The following is a 13354-nucleotide window of genomic DNA, read 5'->3' as shown; positions in this document are numbered from 1 at the left end:
TTTCCACGTGGGCACAAAATTGCATAGATTACTCCTATAGATAAGCAAGTGGTATTGTATTTGTGACACTGTCCAATTGGCTGATGCTATGATTATCACAGATGTGCAGATCCATACATAGTATACAGTACATTTACCACATGGTTGATATAAATGCTTCTACTGGATTTCATCTCAAGCCTGTCTCATAAAAAAAAATCTGCACCAAAGAGTCCCATAGACTGGCTCCAAACGTGTATGTAATGCGAGGGGGGTCCTTAAAAATATCATGCTATTGCAAAATATACCAATTTTTCAAAATTGATGCCCTAAACTCTCGGACATATGGTAAGAAAGGGAGAATGTACGTAATACGCTGTTAACCGTCATCCCATGATCGAGGAAGAATCACAATGAGTATATTTGGCTCAAATGTATGCCCATCATATACATGCATTGGGATAGCCTTGAGAAAGAAATCTATTAATCTATTCTTTAGTTCTTTCGCCTGAAATTGATACTCAGAAGAAGAAGAACAGAACCTGCGCAGTCGAAAAAAATTGACTTGTTGGTAAACTTTCCTTTAGAGGAAAATCAAGACTGTGAAAGCAGCACAATCAGAGTGTAGGATGGTCATGTTTTTGACATAGAAGCAATTGTGAAATCTATGACTGCACAATCGGAAAATCTGTGCTTTATTTTGTAGCCTGTAGAACAGAAAAATGGAGAGGGGGAATATTAAATTAATTGAGAGCCATTTGGATTGGTGGGGGCTAGTTCTGCAGTAGATTTTGAGGAGGAAGCTAGGAACCACTTCAGTAAAGGATTAGTTCATTATTTACATGTGGGAAAAATCCAGAGTGAGCAGAGGAGGTTCTCATGGGATCCATTGTCTTGCACACTTAGATACATGCTGTGTTAACTCCTCATTGCATGTGTGGTGGAGGAGGGGATATTGTCTCTTTGGGTTCAGGAAAACTTTATATTCTGAATATGGTACTAATAAAATACCAAACACTTCTGGAGCTCAGCATTCAGTTCACTATATAGCCAAAAGTCTTCCAAACTTCTCAAAAAGATTCCTTGCTTTGTTTAGAAAGCATGTTTTAATTCATAGGCACTGACCTGACCTAAAACTCAGTATTGGTGCAGTAGAGATAAGAAACAGGCAGATATATTTTCAGTTTCTATTCTGTTTCCCATAAACTTAGTTTTATACAGGCTGAGCGCACTGTTTAGCAATTATTTAAAGAACAAAACTAGATATATAACAAAAGAGACAAAGAAAACATCACAACATAACATTTTATATATAAAAAAGGACCCCTATGTCAAAAAACTCTGCCATAAACAACCTCCTAACGCTAACATTCCTCTTAGTAAATGCACAGTCAGTCACAAAATAATTCCCAGTCTTCACGGATTTACTGTATGACAATAAACCAAACTTCGTTGCAATAACTGAATCATGGTTAAAAAAAATCAGACGTAGTAGTAAAAAATCAAATAGCACATATAAATTACGAGGTATTTTCAGTCCTTAGAATAAATAAGTGTGGACGCAGACTCTTACTAATTATCGAAAAAGCCTTTAAATGTAAACCAATCCCAATAACACCCCCCCCAAATCATGAAATTGCCATTTTTGATTCTTGCAATATACAAATATGCCTTATCTACTGCCCACCAAGCCTCCTAGAATTAAATATCTTACTACTAATCAAGTTTCTCACTACACACTTAAACATCTCTAAACCTACCATAGCTCTAGGGGATTTTAATCTTCACATGGATGTCCACCCTTTATCAAATACATGCCAAACACTGATAGACACTATGACAACATTAGGCTTCTCACTAATAACGGACAAATCAACACATAAAGCTGGACACTCTCTTGATCTCACCTTCATCAACCACAACTGTTTAGAACACTTTAAAACTGATTACACGCAAATTCTCTGGTCAGACCACTTCCTTATTCATTCTAATGTCAAATTCCTTAAACCACAAACCAAACAAAATCATAGACCCATAGAATTTAAGTATCGACCACCTTATAATTTTGAAAAACTAAAAGACAAACTAGAAGAAAAAATAACAGATATTGACTACAACAACTGCAATTCTGCTACGGAAACATGGTTAGACTCAACCCAAAAAATAGCTGATGAAATAAATCTCATCAAATCAATACAAAAAAAAAAGAATCAAAACAAAATAATCCCTGGCATAATGAAAAAGGAATCTCAGGGCAATAGAAAAAAGATGGAGAAAACACAAAACAACCAAAACCCTAATTAAATACAGAAAACATCTAGCTTTCTACAAACAACTAATCCTTAATGTTAAGAAAGAGAATATACTACAGCAATAAAATAGAAAAGTTTAACAACCCAAGAACCTTATTCTCAATAGTATCAAATCTCACCAATGACAAACAAGCATCACCTCAAAAACTACCAGAATCAAAATGTGACGAAATTGCCAAATTCTTCAGTGACAAAATTACTAACTTAAGATCCAAAATACCAAACAAATTAAAATGCAAAAAAGAGAGGTTAACCAATGGTCGTCATTTATCGAGATATCCGAGATGGAAGTTGAATCCATGCTAAAAAAACCTAAACCCGGCTCCACACATAATCGACTCAATACCAACATTTGACCTAAAAAAAACAGCTAACACACAGGTCGATACAGTTATGCCGCGTTAGAGTGCGGCAGTGCCAGGCACACCCTCGTTCCCCGCACAGTTCTCTTCACCTACCGCTCGATACTCTCTTCAAATTGCATGCAAATGCATGCCGCGTCTGCGAAGCGTTAGTCGAAGGTTAGGCCCGCGCAACCCATTTTACTGTATAGAGCGCCTATACAGTATCCCGGCCACGCTGGTATCTGTCATTTCAAATGTCATTTCAAATGACATTTGAAATGACAGGTACCAGGAAGTGGACAGTTATGTTCTCCGATGCTCTACAAACTTTCCCCCAGCCCCCGCTCACCTGCCCTGGCCGCGTCCGGTCTCCGGTGCAGCCCCAGTCCTGTCCCCTCCTCCCGAAGCAAAAAAAAAAAACCGAAAAAGTAGCAAGAGAGTGAGGGGAGAGACGGGCAATCCTAGGCTCCGGCCTGCTACTCCCTTCTCCTCTCCTCCCGAAGCAGGGCGCGAAAAGCAGCCTTGCTCCGGGAGGAGGGGGGGGCAGTTTAAAGCGACGAAGCGACTTACTTTTGCAGCCCCCCTCCTCCGGACATCGGCAACGACCGCGGCTCCAGCCTCCAGCTGTCAGACAGATGCATCGCACATGGGAAAGCGGCCCCTATGCGTGCAATTGGCTGCTCAAGACGTGACGTCACGACGTTTGGCATCACGGCATGTGACATCACGTCTTGAGCAGCCAATTGCACGCATAGGGGCCGCTTTCCCACGTGCGATGCGTCTGTCTGACAGCTGGAGGCTGGAGGCAGGAGCCGCGGTCGTTGCCGATGTCCAGGGGGGGGGGGGCTGCAAAAGTAAGTCGCTTCGTCGCTTTAAACTGCCCCCCCCCTCCTCCCGGAGCAAGGCTGCTTTTCGCGCCCTGCTTCGGGAGGAGAGAACAAGGGACTGGCAGGCCTGAGCGTAGGATTGCCCGTCTCTCCCCTCACTCTCTTGCTACTTTTTTTTCGGGGGTTTTTTTTTTTTGCTTCGGGAGGAGGGGACAGGACTGGGGCTGCACCGGAGACCGGACGCGGCCAGGGCAGGTGAGCGGGGGCTGGGGGAAAGTTTGCCGTCTACCCTTACCCCTACCTCTAACGCTGGGGTAAGGGTAGGCGGTAAGTTAGCAGGGTAAACGCGCGGCAAAACGGCAGGGTAAAAAAGCGATAGTCGGGGCGCGCGTTACTGTATGGGAGGGAATAGCTAATTCGCTCGTTTACATTTAATATACATGCCGTGGGCGGAAGGGGTTACCCGGGAATTTTAAGAGGCGGTAGGGATGAGTTAAAGGGGATAGTGTATCGCAGGAAGGGCTAACGCGGCCAGAAAGTGAGTAGAAGGCGAGTTAGGAGCAGGGTAACCGCGGTTGCACTTTACTGTATCGATCTGACAGTCTCCCCTACACTAACTAAGATCATAAACCTATCCCTAGAAGAAGGAACAATACCAGATATACTGAAAGGGCAATTATAAAACCAATCATAAAGAAAAAAAACAGTGACCCCCCCCTGATACTGAACAACTACCGCCTAGTCTCAAATCTTCCCTTACTAGCCAAACTAATAGAAAAAACAGTACAGAAACAGCTAGCTGAACACCTAGATAGTAATAACATACTGTATCCGTCCCAACATGGATTTCGCAAGCACTACAGCACTGAGACACTACTTCTCTCACTAACAGATAACATTTTAAGAGATTTTGATAGCGGTAAACACTACATTCTAATAATGCTAGACTTAGCAGCAGCCTTCGACACAGTAAACCATAAAATATTACTGAAAAGACTAGAAGAAATTGGATTACACAACAAAACAATAAACTGGTTCAGTTCGTATCTAAAAAATAGGTTCTTTCAAGTTCAGATCAACAACATATTATCAGAAAAAAATCAATCTCAAAACAGGAGTACTGCAGGGATCAGTCCTGTCCGCAACCGTCTTTAACATATACATGCTGTCCTTATGCCATCTACTAGCAGGATTGGGACTCATACACTACATTTATGCAGACGATATTCAAATCTACCAATCGAGGACACAATAGAGAAAACGTTAAACCTAGCTAACATGTACCTAGACATAATAAAACAACTGCTAAACCAAATGGAACTTGTGATTAACATTGGAAAAAACAGAATTTCCTGGCGTGTAGCCAGATGGACTCAGAACGAATGGGATAGTATCCACGTGCTAGCAGTTGGAGACTGATCTGACGTCAGCACGGGGTATATATATCCCCACAGGAAGCGTAGCAACTTAGTAATTTCCGTCTCCAAAGCAGTTTGGAGAGCCTGCACGCTAGCTGAGCGTGTTTTCCAAATCTACTTTTCTTTTCTTTTTCTATTTACTAAAACTTCTATAGCATCGAGCCCCGCACTCCTGCGGTGATACCCTAAGGTCCCTTCCCCAGTAGAGTTTCCCAGGGTGATTTCCGTGATCACCCCGGAGGTGTAAGTCTTCGGTCCGGCCGAATCGCGGCAGGGACACAGCCCCAGGGCGAGGTTCGGGTGAGGCTTTCGAGGCGCCTCGGTCCCGGCGTGGACAAGGCAGCGGGTGCAGATCCTCAAACGCGGCGGTGAAGGTACTTGCCCTCTCCCCCCGCAGCCGGAGACCGCCCGGGTTCCAGCCGGGAAGTGCCGAGGATCAGGTAAGGCGTACATTTCTTATTTCTGGTCTCCGAGGAGCAGAGGATCGGCGGCATGGCACGCCGTGGAGGACGCCATTTTGGGGCCTTGTTCAGGTATTGAGCACCCGTAATAGGTGCGGCTCTGTTCCTCCTTGTGCGTATATTGACTTATTGCTGTGAGCATATGCCAGCATTACTAACCGCCTGTTAATGAAAGCATATTGAATGCCACTGAGCGTGTATTGCTAACAGCTTACTGTTGTGAGCCTATTGACTGCCACTGAGCGTGTATTGCTAACCGCCTGTTGCTGAGAGCATATTGAATGCCACTGAGCGTGTATTGCTAACAGCTTATGGTTGAGAGCCTACTGAATGCCATTAACCTCCCAGACCAGGGCAACCTTTTCGTTACTTGTAAACCGGACTGATTTGTATTGCATACAGGAATTCCAGTATATAAAAATTAAAAATAAATAAATAAATAATTAAGCGTGTATTGCTAACCGCATATTGCTGAGAGCCTATTGAATGCCATTAAGCGTGTATTGCTAACCGCATATTGCTGAGAGCCTATTGAAAGCCATAGAGCGTGTATTACTGACCGCTTATTGCTGAGAGCCTATTGGATGCCATAGAGCGTGTATTGCTAACTGCATATTGCTGAGTGCATATTGCATACAATTGAGCCGTTTTCTTGGCCGCCTATTGCTGAGAACATATTGCGCATATTGCTGCCGCATATTATTATTATTGTGCGCCTGTTGTATTAGGCGCTTATTGCTGCCGCATACTATAATTATTGTGCGCCTGTTCTTTTAAGCATTCAGCGCATACTTTCCATGGATCAGAACGCCGCAGCGTCTTCAGTGGCGGCGCCGCCTGCCTCAGGCATTAAAGCCCTTGGCCTCTGCTCTGCATGCCAGCTTAGAGCCACGCACAGTGAAAAGCCAGACTCCATGTTACTATTGCTAATGGAGGTGGCTATTCTCTAAGTGAACTTAATAGCAGGTAATGGACTTCTCCTCCAAGAACTTATCCAATCCTTTTTTAAACACATCTATACTAACTGCACTAACCACATCCTCTCGCAAAAATATGCTAAACCACCTAAAATTATGTCTAAACATGAGCAATTATGTCTAAACATGAGCAAAACTGAATGCATCCTAATCGAAAGAAAAAACTCAGGATCCAAAACCACCCTATCCTTCCAAATAGACAACATCCACATACAACTTAAAGACAACGTAAAAGACCTCTGTATTTGGATTGACAGTGAACTAACCTACAAAAAGCACATCACTACAAAAACAAAAGAAGGTTTCCATAAACTCCAAATACTTAAACATCTTAAACCGATGCTTCACCACCAAGATTTCAGAACTGTCCTACAATCTCTCATCTTCGCCAGCCTTGACTACTGCAATTCACTCTTGATAGGCCTACCTAAAGTGACCTTAAAACCACTTCAATTACTACAGAATGCCGCAGCGAGAGTCCTAGCTGGCAAAAAGAAATCTGAACACTTCACGCTCGTGCTCAACAGTCTACATTGGCTTCCAGTAGAAAAAAGAATTGAGTTCAAATTACTAACAATCCTACACAACGCAATCTACAAAACAGATAACCCGGCCTTTGACAATGTCATACATATACACAGATCACAACGTATGACTAGAACAGCAGGTAAATTACAGCTAGAAATACCATCACTCCCATTAGCCAAGCTATCCACCACAAGGAACAGAGCCATATCCATAGCTGGTTCGAAATTATGGAACTCACTACCTGAGCACTTGAGCTCACAAAGCAACATTAAATCATTTAAAAAAAGAGCTCAAACCTTGGATATTCAGTCAAACTTTCAAAGATGGTATTGGCTAAGTTCACATAATATATCCCATGCATAACCTTTATCGGATATGGAATGGCACTACAAAGACTGACACTGAATGTCTTAAGCTAGAAAATACATGGTTTAATCACAGATATACCCTGTTTTAAACATTTGAATTTGCTTGTAATAAGTTAGTTTGATGTTCCTCAGTTTTCTCAGTTTACTGTTAAATGTAATAGGTTGTTGTACTTGTAAACCGGAGTGAAGGCTGCTAGCTATACCTCGGTATAAAAAAAACTATTAAATAAATAATTAAAGGTATTGGGAATCTACCTATTTCAGTACAACCCCTGGTAACACGCTTTCTGAAGGGCCTGCTCCACCTAAAACCTCCACTACTTCCTCCGGCCCCTTCTTGGGACCTTAACCTGGTTTGGGACGGCTCATGAAACCGCCATTTGAGCCTCTCCAATTCCTGTGATCTTCGCCACCTCACATGGAAAGTGATTTTTCTCTTAGCCATCACTTCCGCTCGCATAGTTAGTGAATTGCAGGCATTAGTTACCTATCTGCCTTACACTAAAGTTCTGCACGACAGGGTAGTGCTCCGCACTCACCCAAAGTTTTTGCCTAAGGTAGTAACAGACTTTCATATCAGTCAATCTATCGTACTACCTACCTTTTTTCCCAGGCCCCATTCTAACCCAGGAGAACAGACTCTGCATACCCTGGACTGTAAATGTGCTCTAGCATTCTACCTAGACCGCACAGCCACCCACAGAAAATCCACTCAATTATTTGTTTCCTTCGATTCTATCAAATTGGGTCAACCTATGGGTAAGCAGACTCTATCCTCCTGGATAGCGGACTGTATTTCCTTTTGCTATCAACAGGCAGGCATTCCGCTACAAGATCATGTCAAGGTACACTCTGTTAGGGCCATGGCGACATCAGTAACGCACCTCCAATCTGTGCCACTTTCTGATATTTGTAAGGCTGCTACCTGGAATTCTCTCCATACTTTTGCAGCCCATTATTTTTTAGATAAAGCTGGAAGACAAGATTCCATCTTCGGCCAATCTGTCTTACGCAACCTATTTGCTACTTAACGTACCAACACCCTTCCACCGACCTAATGTGCCTGTTGCACGTCTTTGGGTACATTTGGTGCATGCACCGGTCATCCTCAGCTCGGTACTCACCCATATGTGAGGACTACCATCCTGCTTGTCCTGTGAGAAAGCAGAAGTTGCTTTCCTGTAACAGGTGTTCTCACAGGACAGCAGGATGTTAGTCCTCATGAAACCCACCTTCCAATCCGCGGTATTGGGTTCGTTTACGTTTTCTTATTTTATTTTTCGCACATTCTTTAGCTATTACACAAGACTGAAGGGGAACCCCTGCTGGATGCAGGGTTAGTACAATGTTGGGCATGCCCAGTAGGTGCCTGTCAAAGTTCTAGAAACTTTGACAAAAGCGTTCTGTGATTGGGTCCATCCTGATGATGTCACCCATATGTGAGGACTAACACCCTGCTGTCCTGTGAGAACCTGTTACAGGTAAGCAGCTTCTGCTGTATTAAATCAGAGGTCCCAAAAATAAAAATTTTTTAAAAACTTAAAAAAAATGCCCGCGGGTTGGAAAACGGACGCTCAATTTTTGCCGGTGTCCGTTTTCCGAACCCGTGGCTGTCAGTGGGTTTGACAACCAATGACTGTAAAATTAAGTGTCGGTTTTCAGACCCACTGACAGCCATCACTTCCGCCAATAAGGAGGCGCTAGGGACGAGCTAGTGTCCCTAGCGCCTCCATATTAGCACCAGCACTAATTTAAATACCGAATTGGGCGCCCAGGATAGTGGGCGCTCACCTCGGAGCGCCGGCTCTCCCGCAGTTTATCGAATCGGGCTGATAGTTAATTTTCAATACAAGTGTCTTTCTGCTATGACATTCTCTTCATTTACATTACTTTGCTTGATGGTTGCTGTGTTCTTTTTCTTCTTTCTCCCCCATTCCCATGTGCTCAGTTTCTTCATCTTAGTTTCTCTCTTCTTTCTTAGCTAAGCCCTCATGCATTCATTCTCATTAGGCAAAGCTTTTCTGTGCTGTTGAGTTGCTGTGTATGCTACTTTTTCCTGGGAGCATTGCTTAAAACTAGCCAACATCCTGTTGAAATTTCAACCAAGGAAACATTGACTGAACCCAGTATTCTTTTTGTCCCCTGGCCTGACTGAGCAGTCCCTGTCTCCACTCATCCTTTTTAATCTGTGGGTATCTTCTGTTTTGCAGTCCACCAGACCTGCTTCCTTCCTCTGGCCACATAGCTATGTGCACCAGAGCCACATGGCTTAAAGCACATGCATTGGAAAGCAGCCTTCTGCCTCCTTCCTGCCATGCAGCTTTGCAAAGAACACACTATTGCATGCTTTTGGCAAGGGATACACACATGAACATGCAGAGCGCTTCTTTCAAGTTAACATAATGTGGGCCCCAGTAGACAGATAACACCAGCCACAAGAGTATTCTAGGTAGAGCTTCTGATTTTAGGTGTTTGTAAATTTAGATGTTTATTTTCCAGCTAATATGGGGTTCTTGGGAGTACCAAATATCAGTGTGTGTTGGTGTTTTTACAGAGCAGGTACTATTGCTGGATACTTTTTCTGGTTGAGTCAAATGCATGTATTTGTGTAGCTGAGGAGTCATTAGCATGGAAAAGACAGAAAAACAAAGCAATGAATCCAGGATAGGCAAAGGAGGGGTGACATACTAAGGGAAGTGGGGGTTTTCTATTGTTTATTTTTTTGCATTTGGGGTTTTTCATCATGGTTTCAGTTTAAACATATGGAGGCTTCTGAATTTAGGTTTTGATAGAGGTGATATTACTACAAAAAAAAGAAACTAATTCTAAACCTAGAACATTCTCAGGCACTAGCTAAAGAAGTCACTGTCAACAAAGAATTTGAAGCCAGGCAAATTGTTTATTCTTTTGGCCTTCAATATTTGTTTAGGCTGTACCATTTCTGCCCTTCTCAATTAAAATGTATTCAATTTTTCACTCCAGGGTATGTGCAGAGGTTCCCATACATGCCTATGCCAGTTAGTAGCAAGAATAATGGGAAGATGGAGATTTGTGATCCATTTGTTAAATAATCAGAGGGTCGTCAGTCCCCACATATTGTTTCCTTATCCCTATTAGAATCTTCAAGGGGAAGGAAAATTGGTTCAATTCTCCTATTTTGAAATGTAATGGAACACCAGTCATTATGAAATTTGGGGACAGCCAAGTTCCATATGTATTTTATAATGATTTAAGATTTTATATCTGCTGCTGATGGCTCGTTAATTCTCCATCTGTGGGAATGTCCTTTGTGGTTTAATCCCGTGAACAGGTGCATAGCTGTTGACAGATGTGGGTTTGACCTTATGGCTGTTGGGGACCTACAGCTTCTGCCTGACTTAACTACATCCTGCACACCCTGAATGTTGGCAAGTTTTGAAAATGGTTTTGATCGCATGCTCCTGGTACTTGGTGACAGAAAAGCTGTCCTTAACTCACTGATGTAGCATTAAATATGACCTAGTATTGGATGAAGAGGTGGAGGAGTCCAGCACAAGTCACCGACACTCAAGCAAAAAACACAAGGAGAAAAAACACCACTACTCCAGTGAGGAAGATGAAAAGAGACCAAAAAAATCCAAGGTACTGACCAAAATCTGAAATACAGCCTGTCTGATTGCATGTCCATATTTTATAAACCCATGCCAATGGTTGCAGTTTTAAGAGTGAGATGTTTGAGTAATAATGCAGCAAATTATGACACCATCAGGGTGGCCCTTATTTTTCAACTTTTGAAATTCTTTGCTCCCAGTCCCTAATCTTGCTCCAATATATGAAAATGTGCTCCTTGCCAAATTTCTGCTCAATTGAACTATTTTAAGGTGACCTCCAAAGGCCTTAAAGTTTCAAAGTTCACCGAAAATTAGCATTTCTTATTTAAAACTTTTGTATTTCATTTTCAAATGTTGTTTGGGAAAATAATAGTCAAGCATAATCAAAAAACAATTTTATTTATAACTATTTCTTCTTACAGTTATTTACATGAAATAAAAATTAGCCAAGATATTGAGCAAAACTTGAAACCAAATGAAAAATACATACTTCACAAAATAACGTCTAAAATGGAAATAATAACGATAAAAATGTAATAAGATACCAGATTTTACTGCTTCATTAGGCCAGTTTTGGTAGCATCTGGGTATTTTCTTTCTGTGTTTACTAACCATCTGCACAATATATTGCTTTTCTTTTTTGTTCTTGGTCAGAATGCTCTGATATTCTTGGATTAGCTTCTCTCCTCTTTCAGCTACGTCGTTAACTGCTACAATGCTTTTCAATGTTTCCAACCCATGTTGGAAGTTGACATCATCTTTCCAAGTAAATGGGCAGTTTTTTTAGAAAATTTGTGTTTATTGAAAATCTTAAGAAGCACATCTTCAATTCTGCAGAAATGAAATCATAGAAGTGTTTTTCTTTAAAATGGTTGAGGGTCTTCACTTCTAACAGTGAATTGTTTTATTTGATTTTCTGCATCGCTGTCTTGTGTAGTCATTATTATAATAGCCATTTTTTGCTTAATGTCTATTGGAACTTCATCAAAGAATGCGAATGCCGCAGTTTTTGGTGATAGAAACCATAAATAGTTTGCAAATTTTTTCACAGCAGCACTACTAATTTCTGGATCTATGTCCTTATACTCAATTTCAGTAAAAAAAACTGTAATCTAGATATGGAGCTTTCAGAGCCAGCGGTGCTAGGAACCAGGCTCGTAAATAGTCTGATAAGAAAAATGCATGTTCTTCTGATTGAATCGTTCTCTTTTGTGGTCAGTTTAAATTGATCTTGGAATAAATATATTTTAAAGGCATAAATAGCCTTTGCCATCCACTGAGCATGGCTCACAGCTCCAGGAACACAAAATGAGACTCCTTTTGGGGGAGTACCACCGAGGAAGGTCATGGCCAATTCTAATAATTTCCGATAATCATCTCTATGCTGTTTATGACTTAACTGTTCTTGTAGAAATTCCAGCATACTGACACGAACATCTTCGGTGACTATACAAATATATCCATTTCTACATGACTATGTACATTGCTAATTGAATGTCAAACAGCACACTTATCTACTCATGATTAGTAGCCTCAGGCCAAGCAACTATATACATTTCTACAATATAGCAAGAACATTTAATGTTTGGCAATTTGGGGTTGTTGGTCCCCACAGCATACCACCATATAGACTGGAAGGGACCTCTTAGGTTCCTGCTTAATCAAGGTTTATTATCATCCTCCCTCTTTTTTTTCAAGTCTCACCTATGTGAAAAGATGCAACTGGGCTGGTGGGCAGTGTTGGCCTGGGGTGGTCCGTTGTAACTAAACTGTCTCCTTCTGCTCTGTTGAAAGGTCCATGCCCTCCTGGAGGACCTGACTCCTTTCTCTCAGTCTACCACTAGGATCCACGCCATCCTTGGCGACACAACTCCGCCTCCCAAACTGCCGCTGTGGCCCATGCCCTCCTAGGGAACCAGACTGCACCACCTCTAGGCCTGCTGCTGGGGTCTCCTTACTCCTGGGGGACCACTTCATCTCCAGATCTGCGTCTGGGTTCCCCTTGCTCAAGGGGGAGGGGACTGCTCCACCTCCAGATCTGCTGCTGGGTTACCCTTGCTCCTGGGACTGCTCAATCTCCGGACCTTCTCGATCTACCCGGTCAGGAATTCCATGTCATTTCACCGATAGCCATCAATGGAGGTCAGACAGTGAAGAGAGAGAGGACCATACCATTCCTGTGGGGAATGGAGAGCTCATCCTCCCCACACTCAAAGGAACTAGTGTCCACAGGCAGGAGCCCTGGATGACGTAGCCTCCCCTCCTGCTTGCCAGTGATGGCAGTGTAGTCTCCCTGGGAGAGAAGGTGAGCAGGAACCTGGGCAAGCAGATTGCTGCTGCACCATCAATTTTATGCCCAGTAACGATTGCCCATGCATATCTGTGACCGGCGCACTGTTCTGATGCATTGATGTCAGGACTGCGTTGGGGACCAAGTTTGCCATCGAGCACCATGTTCACCCTTGATGCCATCGAAGTTCTGGGACGCCTTCGAGGTCCTTGAGGTGCGGAACCGCCCTCAGTGCCGTATGGGCCTTCTGTGCCTTAGGC

At 42.6% G+C, this 13354-nt stretch overlaps 1 protein-coding gene across 1 annotated transcript in view; it reads left to right on the top strand.

Annotated features, from left to right (window-relative positions):
* The window catches only part of PPIL4 (peptidylprolyl isomerase like 4), a 109142-nt gene that overhangs the window by 91429 nt on the left and 4359 nt on the right, over nucleotides 1-13354 (top strand). Inside the window, exon 12 of the mRNA XM_029594067.1 lies at nucleotides 10700-10835. Within this exon, the coding sequence (XP_029449927.1) occupies nucleotides 10700-10835 (136 nt within the window). The remainder of the gene's footprint in view (nucleotides 1-10699; nucleotides 10836-13354) is intronic.

This window comes from Rhinatrema bivittatum, chromosome 3 (assembly GCF_901001135.1).
Source record: "Rhinatrema bivittatum chromosome 3, aRhiBiv1.1, whole genome shotgun sequence".
NCBI lineage: Eukaryota > Metazoa > Chordata > Amphibia > Gymnophiona > Rhinatrematidae > Rhinatrema > Rhinatrema bivittatum.
Note: the sequence above shows the minus strand (reverse complement) of the source record. Positions and strands in the feature narration are given on the sequence as shown.